Here is an 18,613-nt window from a genome sequence, read left to right as displayed (position 1 = left end):
TAGAGCACCGAAGTCTGACGTCACTTTCAGTAGAGGCCGTCAGTCCCCAGGTTCGTATTTTTTGAAACACAGTTCTTATATGAGGCGATCTAAAATCCCCCTATGGAGATTACAATGCAAATAAAAAGTACACGAACCTGGGGACTGACGCCCTCTACTGACAGTGACGTCAGGACTTCGGTGCTCTACTCCTTATCCTAACTCCCTTGTCGTAATCCTAGTCATCCTTATCATCTTAATCTTAATCATCCTAACACTAGCCATACTGCCTTTTCAGAAGTAGGCAAGTGATACAGAGAACAAACCCATTGAGACCTGACGCAGATTCTACAAATGCCTTCTAAATCAGTAGCTCTCCTCACACTTTCACGATTCAAAAAAAAATAATGTTCAAAAATATGAGATGCACAAGTGGCACGCTGTGACCTTGTTCATCTGCTAGTTTTGAATAGCAGATGCTAAAAGAGGCATTCTTGGTTTTAATGGGTTAAAATACATCTCCTGTCCTGACAAAAGTACAGATGATACAGATTTAATAATGTACTGACATTCCAGTGGTGTTTTTAAATACCATGGCCTCTGTTCTTCTGAAGCACAGTTTGTTTTGTAGGCTTTTTCAGTTTTTCTCATCCCATCTGTTATTTTCCTGTGTGGTAAACATTATCTTATAATTCAATGGTTATGATCCGACTAATTCAATTACAGCAGAAATAAGCGTGATCTTCGTTAACGGTGACGTAAGCTACAGCTCCTCTCTCTCTCTCTCTCTTTCTCTCTCTGATAGGTAGGTAGACAGGCAGACAGACATACAGACAGACAGTCGGGTGGAACACTTCAGACAAGATTTTAACAAACTAATATTTCAAAATGCTTACTTTCCAGGAAGCGAAAGGCCGAAAAGCTGCTTGGAATCCCGCTGTCCCGCAGAAAATTATTCGTGCGAATAATTCGCCTTTTTTTAAAACCAATTGAAGTCAATACAAGCTTCCACATCAGTGGCGAACATGCGACAGACATTCGCATCGCGTCGCTAATTCGCCAGTGTGTGAGTATTTCCTGATTTGCAACACATTAACTTCTACTCCACTTGGAGAGAAAATATTGTACTTTTACTCCACTACAATTATCAGTAGGCGGGGTGCCTACTGAATGGCAAAAAACTACTTTCTGGCCTTGACAGCCCATACACCAAACAGAAAGGTTTGCATCTGATTGCATTAAACAACGTTAAATGACGTTAAACTCACTAATGCCACTCACTGTGCCACTCGATTTGCCACTCACTTCATGCATTCGCATACCCCGTATTGTTTTCCAAAGCAGTCGTAGGAGCGTATCTTTATTACAGGCTGTTTTAACCCCTGCATCAAAATCACATGTATTGGTTGGTGGAGATCTCCAATAGAACGCTACTGTCTGTTTCTGTCTAAATATGTGTCTGTCTTTCAGTTCCTTTCTCTTTGGATGAAGAGTCGGTCCCTCCACCTCTTCCTCCTACTACTGGGATCAAACTGGGAAGATTCCAGGTAATTTTAAATGTATCTTCGGGTTAAAGTGTTACCTATTTTAACCTATTTTGATGCTATATTAAGACATCCTGTATACCTCGTCGTATACCTTTTGTCATGCAAAGAAAATGTATTTGGATATACTGGAATATTTTTCACCAGTGAAGATTCCATTCCATTTAATTTTAGTTGCTATTGTCTGCCCGTATTCCAGTGTCCAATGTTTGCTGTTACGTTCTGAAGCCCTGCTGAATTATTTTCGCAGCTTTCTGTGGTTTTGTTTCAAACTAAATTCTGTGGATTTCAGTTCTAACAGACCATAGACAGACCCTGTAATGACGAAGCTACAGTACCAGAGGTGTCTGCCTTATCTTCATATTTGAATTGGTCTTCACTAATGCTCATAAGATGGCACCATGTCTGTCTCACTCTGTGTCTCAGAGGTCTGTGGACGGTTTGGACACTTCAGACAAGATTTTAACAAACAATAATATTTCAAAATGCTTACTTGAATTCCAGGAAGAGAAAGGCCGAAAAGCTGCTTGGAATCCCGCTGTCTTTGGTAGAAAGGTTTCTGGCTGAACTGTCCACATTCCACCAATGGGACAAAGAGTGTGCAGACAGAAATGGTGCTGCCTTATACTGTATTGTGCCGAATATAAGACGACCCCCATTTTTCAAGACTCATTTGTGGAAAAAGAACATTGAATGTCAAGTACTCTAGTCCCCGATTATAATACAGTTTTTTCATGATATTTCCTTTGGAAATATTCAGTAAAATAGGGTAATTCGCATACTGTAGCATGATAACCAATTATATGAAGATAAGGTTGCAAATGGGTGAAGTGCTCCTTTAAACGTGTGGCATCTAATTTCTCTCTCTCTCTCTTCTCTCTCTCACCCTGTCTCCATCGTCAGGTGTCCTTGGCAACAGAAGTGTGTCCAGTCCAGCGTCCGTCCTGCACACAATCCTCTACTACCTCATCGTCTTCATCCTCGTCTGCTCCTTCCAGTCCAGACAACACGCTGCACAGGAAGCCCTGCTCTCCTCTGAGAGGAAGTGATGTCAGACTGACCAGGACGTCCCCCTCGCCTCCTCTGAGAGGACGCGATTTATTCGTGCGAATAATTCGCCTTTTTTAAAACCAATTGAAGTCAATACAAGCTTCCACATCAGTGGCGAATGTGCGAAAATGCGACAGACATTCGCATCGCGTCGCTAATTCGCCAGTGTGTAAGTGTAATGACCTTTACAGTTATGGCTGGGCTTAATATATGCCTCTACTGTGTCACTGTTCCCAAAGTTTCTCTGTGCCTTAGCTTTTGCACTGTTTAAATACTGTTCTGTGTGTGGGTACATATACTAAACTGTATGTATCAGTTAACTGCATTACCTTTTATACTTTAACTTTATGCAACTACATACCTGTTGTTTGTATGCATGGTTGCCAGTGAGATGGTTTCCCCACAGTTTAAAGATTTCATGCAGCACCTTTTGCACTATTAGCATCTTCAGAATGCTTCTCCCCCAAGTCCTTTTACATATCAACTAGGGCGGTAGTACCGATGCAAATTCTGCCAGGCAGGGTTTAAATTTGCATATTTGCAAATGCGCTTCGAATTGATTTGCTCTAATGCTGATTTTCCAGGTGTGTGTATGTATGGCATAAAGCTGTATTGTTGAAGTAATGAAGCTTACACAACAAAGTGTACATTTGTGTTTTAAGAGGAAGTAGGAAGAGCACTATTTGTTATAAGCCTAAGTAATTGCAAAAAAAAGAACTGATGGAGAAGTGACTACTATAAGTAGTGAATACCCTGGCAGCACTGTGTGGTCCAGTACCTTCCGGATAAATTACACAATTGAACACAGGGTGGCACTAATGAGTAACAATCCTTTTGAACGTACTGTAAATGTATCTGCCTTTTGCTCCATACTTGAACCCATTATAATCTTCTATGGTATCAATACATAAAGTTGTTCGCTATCTTGATGGAACTGTGTTTATTCTTTTAGGGTGGACTTGTTTGAAACATGGGCTATAATGCTATATTATTGAAATGTTAAGTTATTCAATATGTTATATGGTGGCACTAATATCAAAACTAGATTTGGTACATTTCCTGAGTCCACAAAAAGAACGGGTACACTCTAAAGTGGTATACAGTATCTTATATATAATTTTTGGTAACACTACTATTCACATGTATCCCATGTCTATAAAAGTTATAAGCAAATACCTATTCTGGTTTATAAATTATAACAATATTTATAAGCACTGGCAGGCTTTGTAACACTGTAACACACCTATGATTCCCAAGTTAATTCTCATAGTTGTAATATTAAAAACAAAACAAAAAACCCAATAAGAATGGATCATAAATAAATATTTCGTACTGGTAAGAACTCAAACTGTTTTCATCGTTGATGAGAATATTCAGGAATCAGGATTTTAATTTTGACCTCCTAAATGATCCTGCAGAACCCCGCCAAACTGGTAAAACGTGAAATATATTTAGTTTCACCTCAAATCTAATCTGTATGTTATGACCTGTAAAGAGGAAAATAAAAATATTTTTTTGTATTGCATAGGATTGATGTCCTTTCTACTTAAAAGACCATTTATAGTGTCTTAAGCAGATAATAGTGCATTATAAGTATGTTTCTAATGCATGATAGACATGGGATGCATAGCAGGTGTTACCAGATTGATTTAACATACTCAAACTGAACAATGTCTGTTCATTACCTGAGTTAAGCCTCTGTTTTTTCAACTTTTCTGATCCAATTTCACTCTCATTTCACGTAAATTGGGTTTAGTATATTATGTGGTAGGTAGGTTAGGTAGTAGAGTAGTAGTATTGATTGATTGAATATATTATCACGCAGAAATAATGTAATAAAGTATTTAATCAATCAATCAATCAATCAATACTATCTACTACCTAACCTACCACATACTGTACTATACACATACACCTAATTCTCTCAAGTATATGACAATTACAAGTAATACACATTGGAACCCCTTGCGTGTTGGAGTAAGAGTACATTACCTTAGTAACAACTGTGTGACCTCTGCTAATTTGAAAGTCAAACCTATCCTATTTCTATGTATTGGCTCACTGGTGCTGGTGGTGGTGATTTGTGTACAAACTTCTATTCAGTGACACAGTGAATTATTAACAGATTATTATCCTTGTTATACTTTAGCTATTGAAAAATAGCAGATCTACAAGCTCATGTTTTGAATCTATATTCTTTCAGAGTGAACAGTTTTGAACTCAAATCTTTGCTTCTGGGGGGGTGCCTGGAACAACATATTTTCAGATGGGGGTCGGAGGCCAATTACATATCATTTTTGGGGTCCATGACATGAAATATTGAGCACCACTGATACAGAAACATGAGGTATTTCAGAAAACTGTCAGAATTTAGAAGACATTTTTTAAATCTCGACGTCAGGTCTAAATGGCTTAATGCATTGTCGGAACATACAGTTCTCTCCAGTGAACACACATTATGATATTCAAAATGACATTTACTGTTGGCGTAAACTAGTACAACTGTGTATCGAAAAACATCCCTTTGCACACCTATACAGCTGTGTAGGAGAAAGCAACCAACATACAGTAAGAGAGCAGGAGGTTAAAAACAACAACATGTTCAACATTTTCAACTAGCAGGCAGCAGCCTAAACCATTTAACTGAGGGAGGGTCCCTAATCTAGTTTTGATTAGGGTTTACTGCCATGTAAACAGGTTGAAAAGGTGCCCCTTTTCTTTGTATTTCAGTGCAGGAGTCGGTGACGTCTTTCAATTGTGATAGAACACAGATTGAGAATGTTAAGCCATTCTGGGCGGGAACCCCTTTTGGTGTTTTAAACATGTTATAATTTTGCTATTGAAAAATAGCAGATCTACAAGCTCATAGCGCGCCACCGAGTGGCGCGCTACGAGCTTGGGTCTGCTATTTTTGAAAAATCGTGAAAATGTGTCACAAATCTTTGAATATATATTCTTTCAGAGTGAACGTTTTTAACTCAAATCTTTGTTTCTGGGAGGTCACTGGAACAACATATTTTCAGACGGGGGTCGGCGGCCAAATACATATATTTTTGGGGGTTCTTGACATGAAACAGTTTGAGAACCACTGACATAGAAACATGGGTTTTTCAGATAACTGTCAGCATTTAGAAGACATTTTTGTAGAATCGTTCCCAGATCAAAATGGATTAATTGGGGGGACTCCTTCAAAACCGCTCTCAAAGGGCACCTACGGACGGCTGCAATTCGAAACTGGCCCCCGTAAAATCTGAATCCCCCCCCCCCCCACCCCCCCTTTTTCCCTCACTGTATATGTTTCTTTTCCCTTTTTACCTCCATTATGATGAATTCCTGTTCTGTTCTTTGTCTATATAGAAGTATCTATTTGTACGTCTCTAAATGTTTTGATGAATTGAACATGGTGGACCCTCTTGTAAACAAGTGTAATGCTTAATTGGGTCGTCCACTCACAGTTAACAGCCTTTGTATTGAGTTTGTGCTTGAAATGTACTGTAATTCTGCAAACTGTTAATAAATATTTCAATCAATCAAAAAACATATGTCCACTGAGGCAGGAGAGCTATCCATACATTAAAATCATCATGACCCAGTTGACTTAAGTGGTTTGCTTTGTTACAAATGCCAGACATATATGGCGGCAACGTTGACATACCATCCAGTGGCCATTGTCTACATACATTATGTCTCTTGGTAACAACACACCAACCACAAGTAACTGAACTGAATTGACCTCAAACCTGACAAGGGGTCAGAGTCTAAATAAAAGGAGGTTGATGGGGCAGCAGGACATATATAAGCCTGAGTTATACTTAGTTGTGTAACCAAGTATAAATCGGGTATTAGGGTGGTGGAGGTAAGTGGCAGGATGGATTGAGGGACAGAGAGAGAGAGGGATGGATGGATGGATGGTTGAAAAGGCCAAAAAGAGAGATAGTTACTACAGAGCTGGTTGCAGGGGCAGACCTTTTTCACCAACTTCCCTGTTGATTGTACGATACGGAGAGAGTCAGAGTTAAAGCCCCCCACAAACCCCATCAAGCATACACAATGCATCCTGGGACTATGAGTTCTTTAACGTACACAAACAAACAGTAACGCAGGGTTGGGTCACTTTTTGGACCTTTTTCTTCTTTTTTTAAGGTATTAAATGGGTGTCCATGGCTTGATGCCTGTCAAAATGGGGGTCCTTGAAATTCAAAAGGTTGAGAATCACCAGTAATTCTTTGTATTTGGCCATGGACCCCCATATGAAAATAGTATGAGCCAATGGAGGGACCCCCATAAGAGAAGATTTGGGTTGTACTTATTATTCCACATTCTTTTCAAGATTATTCTAACCCTTTTGTTTAAATAGCATGGTGACACACTCACGGCGTGTCATTGAGTAAAGTATTTTTTGATTGATTGATTGAAAAGTGTATTAACAGTTTGCAGAATTACAGTACATTTCAAGCACAAACTCAATACAAAGGCTGTTAACTGTGAGTGGACGACCCAATTAAGCATTACACTTGTTTCCAATAGGGTCCACAATGTTCAATTCATCAAAAACATTTAGAGACGTACAAATAGACACTTCTATATAGACAAAGGACAGAACAGGAATTCATCATAAAGGAGGTAAAAAGGGAAAAGAAACATATAGTGAGGGAAAAAAAGGGGTGGGCGGTGGGGGGGATTCACGTTCAGCTCCGTTCATTTGTTTGTTTTCCTTGGAGGAGCTGCGTTGGGTCCCCAAGTCGGCTCCGTGGCCGTACCTTGAGTTGGCTGTGTGGCCGTGACCGTCTCTAGTGTTGTCCTTGTGTTGGGTCCCCAAGTCGGCTCAGTGGCCGTACCTTGAGTTGGCTGTGTGGCCGTGACCGTCTCTTGTGTTGTCCTTGCGTTGGGTCCCCAAGTCGGCTCAGTGGCCATACCTTGAGTTGGCTGTGTGGCCGCGACCGTCTCTTGTGTTGTCCTTGCGTCCGTGTTTGAGGGATTCCGATTTTACAGGGGCCAGTTTCGAATTGCAGCCGTCCGTAGGTGCCCTTTGAGAGCGGTTTTGAAGGAGTCAAGGGATTTGCATGTCTTAATGACTGTTGGTAGGGCGTTCCACATTTTGGTGGCATAGGAGCGAAAAGAATTTAGTCCCTTGTTTGTGCCGAATCTGGGTTGTACATGGTTCGTTGCACTCCCTCTGGTGTTGTGGGTGTGGACTTCGTTAACATTAAGGAAGTATCTAGACAGGTACATGGGTATCTTGGTGGTGTATCGAATCTTGTGGACCAGACCCATTGCAAGATGCTGTACTCTGTCGTCGACCCTAAGCCATTCCAGCCTGTCGAAGTGGGCAGGGGTGAGGTGGGTTCGGGGGGCGAGGTCAAGTAGGAGCCTGACCAGTTTGTTTTGGGAAGTCTGGAGCCTGGTTTTAAGGGCCTTTGAGGTGCTGTGGTACCAGGAGGTGCATGCATAGTCAAAGAAACCCTGTACAAGGGCTCCTGTTAAGGTCTTCAAGGTGTTTTTGTCGACCAGTGAGGAGATCCTGTAAAGGAATCTGGTTCTATGGTTGACCTTTTTGATTACGTTGGTGGCCATTTTATCACCGGAAAGATTAGCCTCCAGGATGGAACCTAGGTAGGTAATTTCATCTTTACGTGTGATAACATTGTCACCCACTCTAACCAAGAAGCCATTTGCCTTGCTGAGATTACTATTAGAGCCAAAGAGAATGGATTCAGTTTTTCCCAGGTGTAAAGATAGTTTGTTATCAGCGAGCCAGGTGCAGATTCTACCGAGTTCCGAGCTGAGGGCCTTTTCAACCTGCAGTTTGTTCCTGTCCGAGACTAGCAGTGCCGAGTCATCTGCGAACAGGAACAAGTTGCAGTCACAAGCTGAAGTCATGTCGTTAACATATATTAGGAACAGTAAAGGCCCTAGTATGCTCCCTTGTGGAACGCCACAGCTCACTGGGAGGGGGGGGACAGTGTTCCATTCACCTCCACCATCTGTTCTCTCCCCTCCAGGTAGGATTGCATCCAGCTCACAGATGTGCTATCGAAACCAATTGCTTTTAGCTTGTTAACCAGTATGGAGTGGTTCACGGTGTCAAAAGCCTTTTGGAGGTCCAGCATGACCATGCCGCAGTATTTGCCAGCATCCACCTCATGTTTGATGTGGTCGCACATTGTGCATTAAATGCTGCTAAATGCTAAATGTCATTATAAATTACTACCCAGTACTGCTGCTTTGCTTTGTGGGACAGAGGCATAATGTTTAGTGTTTACAGTACACAGCATGAGGCAGTGGTTCTCAAAGTGGGGTCTGGGGACCCCCAAGGGTCCTTGACGGGGACCCAGTGGGTCCCCAGTTTGAGATCCAGTAGCATAATTGATCATAATAAACTAAAAGGTTAATTTAAATATGAATCTGTTTACGTATTTGTAATCATTCTTTCTCCATCTCGCTCGCTCTCTCACTACTCTCTCTCTCTCTCTCTCGCTCACTCCTCTCTCTCTGGATGGCAGGGAGCTCAGTTTTAAAGAGTTTTGGAGTTTATTCCACGAAGTTGGGCCATTGACAGAAAAAGCTGCCTTGCCCAACTCTGTCTGGGTCTGAGGAACCTTGAGCCTTAAGAAATCACTAGAGTGGGTAATGATTTAGAATTATATTGTTATTATTCATTAGATGTAGCCTATATTTTGATGCAAAAAAATACCTTTGTTGTGGAAGCTGATCTACAAGATTGCTGTTTTTGCTCAAAGTTCACCCCAGAATAGGAACGCTAGGGTTCATGTGATTAATTTAACTCTAGCCTACAGACGGACCTGCATAAAGGGGTCCATTTGGTTTGGTTAAAGAGGTAATGTAAGTGATTTATTTGTTAAAATAAGCCCTGCTGCATTAGGCTATAGGCTACATAGCCTTATGCATCCATCCATCCACCCACCCAGTGGTACAACCACTCCAAGGAACAGCATCTATATAGAAGTGTCTATGTGTACGTCTCTAAATGTTTTGATGAATTGAACATGGTGGACCCTCTTGTAAACAAGTGTAATGCTTAATTGGGTCGTCCACTCACAGTTAACAGCCTTTGTATTGAGTTTGTGCTTGAAATGTACTGTAATTCTGCAAACTGTTAATATTTCAATCAATCAAAAAGCAATGTCCCGGTTATGTCCGTCCCTATGTTTAGATTACCAACAGGGGGCGCTGTTGCACCATTCACTTCAGACTGATCTGATTTATTTTTAAGGATTTGAGTACTTCAATTTGTATCGTATCATTTTGCAATGTAAATAATCAATGTAATCAATACTAAGTATGTGTGCATTGTATTTAGCAATTTTAAGAAGAAAAAAATAAAAAGATTGAATAACTTTTCCATTCCATATCGCTATTGGTCTATCGATAAATCTGTGTAGGCCTATTCATGTGTTCATGTCAAGGGGTAGGCTACATATATTTTATTTGTATTATTTTAAGCTAAATGGCAAAATGGTAGACGTAATAAGCCTAGGCTATAGGCCTACCTTTTTTTCCCAGACGAAGAAAAAAACAAACTGATGAACTAAGAATGTTTTTGTATGGAAAAAAACAAACAAATAAACTAAACTATCCATTTTATAAAGAATACTACTGTTAAGTAAAAGGTGAATCTGCATATATAGGAACCTATTCAACAATTTGAGTTAAATTACAAACATATTAGCATCAAGATATATTATATACTAGGTTGGACAGTCTGCACTATAAGCACACCAATGTTATGACATGTATGATAGATATGATGTTCCAACTTCCTGGTAAATAAAGGACCCATACCGGTAGTGCTGAGGTGCAGACCACGGTGCAAAGCTATGATAACGACAACCGGAATACTTAATACGTTTAGGGTTAGCCATAGTTTTACTGGGGTTAAGCTTAGGAATTAGGTTAGGTTTATAGGCATAGTTTATTGAGGTTAAGGTTAGGCATAAGGTTAGGTTTAACTGTTTTAGGCATTAGTCCGGCAGCCGACAGGCTTCTTTTGTTTAAAGTGGGACATTTGGTATAGTCTTTTTTTTATTGGCCTAAGATATTGTCTATATACATACATTCATGAATCCACTTGCTGATACAGGGGTGAAACTTTCCTTATGCTTCAAGTATCATGTGTCGTGTCAAACTAGGGGTTCTTCATGATTCTGAATCCATTAGTTTTGCACAAAAAACACTCCTAAAACGGCCATAGACGTCATGACAAATGTGATGAGGTCGGCACATTTTGGGCAGATTTGGACAAGTGGCTATGGCTGTATTTAGCCCAAGGAGTGTATTTTGTGCAAAACTAATGGAATGGAATGTATTCAGAATCATGAAAACCCCCTAGTTTGACAAAGTCACATGCTACTTAAAGCAAAAGGAAAGTTTTGACATTTTTGCCTGCCATATACTGTAGGATGTTAATGGTAGGGTCACAAGAAACCCCTATAAAACAAATTGCCCAATAGTGACAGCCGGTCAGATTCATGAATGTATGTATATAGACAATATTTCAGGCCGATAAAAAAGACTATATACCAAATTTCCCACCCGTCCACCTCGGCTGCCGCCTGCCGGACTACATGGTTTAAGGCTAGGAATGCCATGCAGGCAGAGCAGTTACACCGGCTGTAATACCATGCAGGCAGAGCAGTTACACCGGCTGTAATACCATGCAGGCAGAGCAGTTACACCGGCTGTAATACCATGCAGGCAGAGCAGTTACACCGGCTGTAATACCATGCAGGCAGAGCAGTTACACCGGCTGTAATACCATGCAGGCAGAGCAGTTACACCGGCTGTAATACCATGCAGGCAGAGCAGTTACACCGGCTGTACGCCCGAGGTGACTAGGAATACCATGCAGGCAGAGCAGTTACACCGGCTGTAATACCATGCAGGCAGAGCAGTTACACCGGCTGTAATACCATGCAGGCAGAGCAGTTACACCGGCTGTAATACCATGCAGGCAGAGCAGTTACACCGGCTGTATAATACCATGCAGGCAGAGCAGTTACACCGGCTGTACGCCCGATGTGACTAGGAATACCATGCAGGCAGAGCAGTTACACCGGCTGTACGCCCGAGGTGACTGTGTTTAGGTATTCATAATAACAATGAAGAGCTAGAGGTCACCCAGCTCGTAGCCAAGACTCACACATTTATTGAAGCCATTTTGACCTGAGGCTGATTAAACGCCTTCTAAAACCTACTTATTTAGACCTGAGGCTGATTAAAAGCCTTCAAAAACCTAACCTAAGGTGTTGAAAACCCTCAAATTCGTATTCAAAAAAGAAAACAAGAACAAATGTATTGCTACATGGTGCAACAACTGATGAGACACAGAGCTAGCATCCGGATTGAAAGGTATAACAACGTATATTACAACAGATCTAAATGGGTTAACACAATTAAGAATTATTATAATAACAATGAAGAGAGGTTGCACAGCTTGTAGCCAAGATGCACACGTTTATTTAAATATGAAACCAGGCTATCTTTAGTGGAATAGCCACTTGAACCTTCACATCTGGGGGGAATAGGGATTAGCCGAAAGTAGCAGAAGGTTGAATGTAGGCCTATGAAAACACACTTTAGCATGTCATGAAATCAACATGTAGTGTGTATGTGTGTGTGTGGGGGGGGGGGGTGGGGGGGCTGCTTCATTCATCTCTCTCAGCTAAGGGGTCCCTGCTTCATCTCTCTCAGCTAAGGGGTCCCTTAGACTAAGACTCCTGATCAATATTACCACCACAATATACAAAATAACGATAATAACAACAACAATTACAGAAACGTGATCAGCAATATTTAAAAATATTTTGAATACACTTAATGTATAGGAAAAAGTCCTTCTGCAAACCCACAATGGACAGGTGGGTCGGAAAAGCGAACGTTGCTCAATAAATCTAACTCAAGTGAAGACAGTGCGATTCTTTTTTCTCTACTTCTCAGAATACACTTAATGACAATCTGAATATCCAACACGAGAGAAACACATCATAGTCAGAAGTGCAGTGAGCATAATATGATTTTTCTTGTTTTTTTTTGTATTTTAGTTTTTTTATGAATTATATATGATTTAAATGTATGTAATGTTGGTCCAAACTATGATTAATCACATTTGGAGATTTTTAAATGTGTATTTTTGTATGTTTGCTACAGTTGTTGGTAGTTATATTGTACATTTCATCATGACTGCATAATGATTCTTCATTTGATAATATTGGTGAAATTATTGTTCTTATTAAAATAATGTTGTTTTTTTAAATCTATGAATCATCTTCATCTCTCACACTCATGGCATCGAGCTGGCTGGCAGCTTCACTTTCATATCCTGAAGAGGGCGCTATTGGTCCAGCATGTCCCTTCAGCCAATCATGAACCTTGTCAGGTGACCAGCGGTATGAACTTCCTGCTTCAGATGGCGTTCCTCCACTCACTGAAACACAAGACAACAATATACTGATTATTATTATTATTATTATTATTATGTGTCCCTTAATTCCAGCAGAAGGAGACACAAGTCGTGTGTAATAAGAATAATGACGACATCTGCTTTGGCAATGTAAATGTATGTTTTCTCAAACATGCCAATAAAGCTTCTTTGAATTGAAATAGAGAAAAATGTAATCAGATCAATTATATTGATACTCACTGCTTGGATTAGTTAACTCTTTGCTCATCCTTCTCCTGACAGGTGGCAGGGTTGGTTCTTCTGGCTCCTTCTCCACAAACTGCAACACCTTCTCTATCATCTCCTCCTCTCTCCTCCTCCCTTCCTCCTCTCTCCTCCTCCCTTCCTCCATCTCTCTCCTCCATTCTTCTTCTCGGCTGTTCCATTCTTCATCGGTAAATGTCTTTCCCGTCAGTCTTTCTAACGGGGTCTTCTGTCTCGTCTCATGTCCCTCCCTGAGGTGTCCTGTGTCTCTGACAGACCTGTCTTCTCTGGAGTCTGAAGGTCCAAAGTGTCCTCTGTTCCTCGTCACCATGTCTTCTACTTTCTCCATCAGCTCTTTCACTTCTGAGATGTCCAGATTGAAGCAGTCTAGAACCTGGTACCTGTAGCCACATTTCTCCAGGATCCTCCTCAGAGGTTCTCCTTCAGCCTCGATGTACTCCTCAACACGTCTCTCTCCCAGCCAGTATCCCACTGTGAACAGAACCAGAGCGTGTCTCCAGACTCTGTCCCCCAGCAGCTCCATCTGTTCCTCCACTGATCTCCTGTCAGCTTCAGAGAAACCGAGCATGACAGGAACATTCAGCAGGACAGCGTGGGGTCCAGGAGAACACAGAGTCACACCGTGTAGAAGGACATCTTTGATCTTCTGTGATGGAGGTGTAGTCGACCAGCCTGGACACATCACCACACTCACTGTTCTGTCAGCAACTCGTCTCTGTTGTCTGACACATTCTGTCTGTTCAGGCTGGAATATGAGGTTTAATGTATGTTAGTTATAATAATCAATACGTGATTTAGGAGGTTTTAAACTAACCCATTTTTGTTATAAGCATTATGTTACACTTTAGCTATTGAAAAATAGCAGATCTACAAGCTCATAGCGCGGCATTGAGTGCCGCACTACGAGCTTGTAGATCTGCTATTTTAGAAAAATGTGGCGCAAATCTTTTTAACTCAAATCTTTGTTTCTGGGGGGTCCATGGAACAACATATTTTCAGATGGGGGTCTACAGCCAAATACAGATAATTCTGGGGCTCCTTGACATTAAATAGTTTGAGCACCACTGACATAGAAACATGAGGTTTTTCAGAAAACTGTCAGGATATAGAAGACATTTGTAGAATCGTCCTCAGGTCGAAATGGGCTAAACCATAATTTAAACGACTATTGTGTCCTAAATAAAGACCCTCCTTGTCTAATAGCACCACAGCAACACAGATTAAACTGGACTATAGGCTATAGAATCATTAGACCTATAACTATATCTGAAGATGGTTCATACATTAATAATTATTAACCATCTTCCACCAGAGCTACAATATGGAAGTAAGACCACAGACCGGGATGTGCAGAGAATGATAGAGAGGCAGGGACAAACATTTAGAAAAGTACTTTAGTTTGACATTTCTAACCTGAAAATAGGCGATCTACAAGCTCACAGTGTGTCATGCTGCGATGCACTGTGAGCTTGTAGATAGGATATTTACGGAGTGCGACACAGTATAGTTAAGCCTTTACTGTAGATGTGGCATCGATAAACACACATAGGGCAATTTATAGAATATAGAATATTTATAACATGAAGTTCATCTAATATTACTCATTATAACATGAAGTTCATATAATATTACTCATTATAACATGAAGTTCATCTAATATTACTCATTATAACATGAAGTTCATATAATATTACTCATTATAACATGAAGTTCATATAATATTACTCATTATAACATGAAGTTCATATAATATTACTCATTATAACATGAAGTTCATAATTATAATATAATACTAATTATAACATGAAGTTCATATAATATAATATTACTCATTATAACATGAAGTTCATATAATATAATATTACTCATTATAACATGAAGTTCATATAATATTACTCACCACCCTTCCTGGAAACACATCCTCCTCCTGCAGTATGTGCCATCCAGCCAATCTCCTCGTACCCTGGTCTCCTCCAACCAACATCAGCCTCACATCTGGTAGACTCTGATGTTCTCCTGACACACACACACACACACACACACACACACACACACACACACACACACACACACACACACACACACACACACACACACACACACACACACACACACACACACACACACACACACACACACACACACACACACACACACAATTTATGGTCTCAGGGATTAATCTACAGTATATTAATTACAAACTATTCTGGTTGAACTATCCACAGAACAGTATGTTACTCACATAGTATTGAATTAATTCCTGGAATCAATCATTTGGTCATTAAATCAGACTTAGACTGTACAGCAGCCTTCATATCCATGCTGTCAGAGACAGAAACATATTTATTAGACTGTACAGCAGCCTTCATATCCATGCTGTCAGACAGAAACATATTAGACTGTACAGCAGCCTTCATATCCATGCTGTCAGACAGAAACATATTTATTAGACTGTACAGCAGCCTTCATATCCATGCTGTCAGACAGAAACATATTTATTAGACTGTACAGCAGCCTTCATATCCATGCTGTCAGACAGAAACATATTTATTAGACTGTACAGCAGCCTTCATATCCATGCTGTCAGACAGAAACATATTTATTAGACTGTACAGCAGCCTTCATATCCATGCTGTCAGAGACAGAAACATATTTATTAGACTGTACAGCAGCCTTCATATCCATGCTGTCAGACAGAAACATATTTATTAGACTGTACAGCAGCCTTCATATCCATGCTGTCAGACAGAAACATATTTATTGGACTGTACAGCAGCCTTCATATCCATGCTGTCAGACAGAAACATATTTATCATGTATCTTTCCATAAATAACTCCCTACTTCATCATACAAGTCACAAAAGTCACACACAAGTATAACAAATAACAGATCTACAAGCTCAGAACACGTCGCAGCGCTCAATACAAGATATATACACATATATATAGATAGAATTATTAGGCCGTGTTACTGCAACGAGAGAGAGAGGGTTGCGAACAGGGCTTTGATGCCAAAGTGTTTGGGTGAGTAGCCTTAGCCTAAAAGAGAGCTTGCTTCTGTGATCGCTAAGTTTGACATGCAGTATATTTAGTTAACCAAACTGAATCGGTATCCCGTAGGAACGACAGTCCCTTCCGACGAGGAAAGGAGGGGAGGCAGGGAGTTAGCAACTCGCACTGAAAAGGTATTGCTTTGGTTCCGGTTATTTGCACTGTGTATTGGGATAATGTTTGTATCATAATGTGTTAGTAATATGGGCAACGTGTCATGGTTTCCACAGAGGGATGCAATGAGAACGGAGTGCTGGCCATTGTCATATGTTTGGGGCGTCGTCCACGCTGAGAGTAGTGCAGTCATTTATTAAAGTGTAAGTTCGCTCTCTCTCTCTCTTTAGCGTGGATGTGTTTATTTGTGTTTTCGGGATGTGTATGATCCAAATGTAACTAAAAGGTCATTTAAATGTGGTATTTTCTAGTGAGGAACATGCTGGTTGAGAACCCACACCTATGTGTTAATTGTGTGTGCTCAGCTGTAGCAGTTTGTCTTTGGTGAGTCTCTTAGTTTATATATTGCTAGCCCAGCTATATGTATTCATTTTGTATGGTAACAGGCGTTCATGGTGTATATTCATTGTGTTCATTTCCATTTCCTGTACAGATGTGATCACAAGTCAGTGGTCACTGCTTTAGCCATACTGAATTAAGCTGTAGGTTTTATTGGTAATAGCCTAATAGGGAAAGCTAATGTTCTTGTATGATTTAATCTGTCTCTACTTTTATTGTTAACTTTGATATAAATTGCTCGTAATAAAGTCCATATGTTATATATTGCATTTTCTAAATAAAGATTGTATATTTTAATAATAAGTCTGTGGTCCGTCTAGTATGTACTTATAGCCTCCGGTTACATACAGTATATAATATAAATTATAATTATATTATAATTATGATATATAATTATATTTAGGCTTCACTTATAGATTATGTCACGTCGCTGCATCTATTATTGAATCGCGATACATTGCTGAATCGATTATTATTTTAATAATTTACCAGCCTGATTGATTGATTAATTGATTGATGTTCATTACCTTCAAACAGAGCTTTCAGAACAGCTCTGCGTCTGTGTGTCTTGGTCATCAATGTCAGGACATGTTCCTCCATGTTCCTCTTCCTCTCGGACAACTTCTCTGCAACATCTCCATCAACTTCATAGTGTCCACCTCCGTTTCCTGCCACCATCTCCTCTATCTTCTCCAGCAGCTGTGTGACCTGAGTGTCATCTCTCTTCTCATTGTTGAAGACATGATACCTGTTCCCACATTTGGCAACAAGCCAGCGGAGGTGTTCCCCTCCAGCCTCAATGTGCTGCTCAATGCTTCCGCCTCCCAGACGGTCTCCAAAGGTGAACAGAACTATAGTGTGACTCCACACGCTCTGTGACAGAAGTGACATGTGTTCCTCTAATGCTACTCTGTGTTGTTTGGTGAATGCTTTATGAAGAGGAACCGTCAGAAGAGCAGCATGTGGCCCAGGAGGACAGAGACACACACTGTTCTGGATGTCCAGTTTGTCCATCTCTGGACTCTTCTGTAGTGGTATGTAGTTCCAGCCTGGTGAGTCCACCACTGCCAGATGTCTCCCTGATACTTCACCATGTCTTACACTCAGCACTGACCGATGAACTCCAGCTTGAAAAACACTTCCTCCCAGAATGGTGTTTCCTGATGAACTCTTTCCAGACCACCACCCTCCCAACAACGCAATCCTGAGGTAAGCCATTCCTGTCAGAGAAAACATTGTTTAGTCACAACAGCGTGCGCACACGTGCGCGCACACACACGTGTCCAGGTCTTTGGACACGTGTGCGCGCACACACACACACACAAACACACTGTATCTACAATATTTAAACTTTATTATGATTTATTTTTATGACCTCCCTCATCGTACAAGATGCACGTCATGATGCAAAAGTAGCGATCTACAAGCTCACAAAGCACTGCATTGAGACACGTTGTGAGCTTGTAGATCGGATATATATTTGAGCCACATTGATCATCTGACTGAGGGTTTTATAAATATTGATCCAATGACAAGTATTAACAAGATCTTGTGACTAAATAATAACTAATAATAATGAACTAAATACATATTTGGAAATCAGGATATTTGATCTTTTCTTATCCACCAATAGCAACAATCGTATAGTCAGTTCAGTGTTTTTATTATTAGTGTTACATAATACTGAAAACGTGTCCATTATACATTATATGAAAATAGATGTTCAGAAGCAGAGATATGCTCTAGTTTGTGTCACACTGAAGGCACAAAGACCCCACATTTCAGCCCCTGA

The 18,613-nt window shown here is 40.4% G+C and overlaps 1 protein-coding gene across 1 annotated transcript in view; it reads right to left on the bottom strand.

Annotated features, from left to right (window-relative positions):
* The window catches only part of LOC306939496 (uncharacterized protein), a gene marked incomplete at both ends in the record, with an annotated part of 36,476 nt that extends 18,437 nt beyond the window's left edge, over window positions 1–18,039 (bottom strand). The window contains 5 exons of the mRNA XM_079524083.1: window positions 2,489–2,606; window positions 12,852–13,017; window positions 13,234–14,002; window positions 15,158–15,273; window positions 17,349–18,039. Of these exons, the coding sequence (XP_079380209.1) occupies window positions 2,489–2,606; window positions 12,852–13,017; window positions 13,234–14,002; window positions 15,158–15,273; window positions 17,349–18,039 (1,860 nt within the window). The remainder of the gene's footprint in view (window positions 1–2,488; window positions 2,607–12,851; window positions 13,018–13,233; window positions 14,003–15,157; window positions 15,274–17,348) is intronic.
* Between the last annotated feature and the right edge of the window lie 574 nt (window positions 18,040–18,613).

The sequence above is a fragment of the Electrona antarctica genome (assembly GCF_951216825.1).
Source record: "Electrona antarctica genome assembly, chromosome: 16".
Lineage (NCBI taxonomy): Eukaryota > Metazoa > Chordata > Actinopteri > Myctophiformes > Myctophidae > Electrona > Electrona antarctica.
Note: the sequence above shows the minus strand (reverse complement) of the source record. Positions and strands in the feature narration are given on the sequence as shown.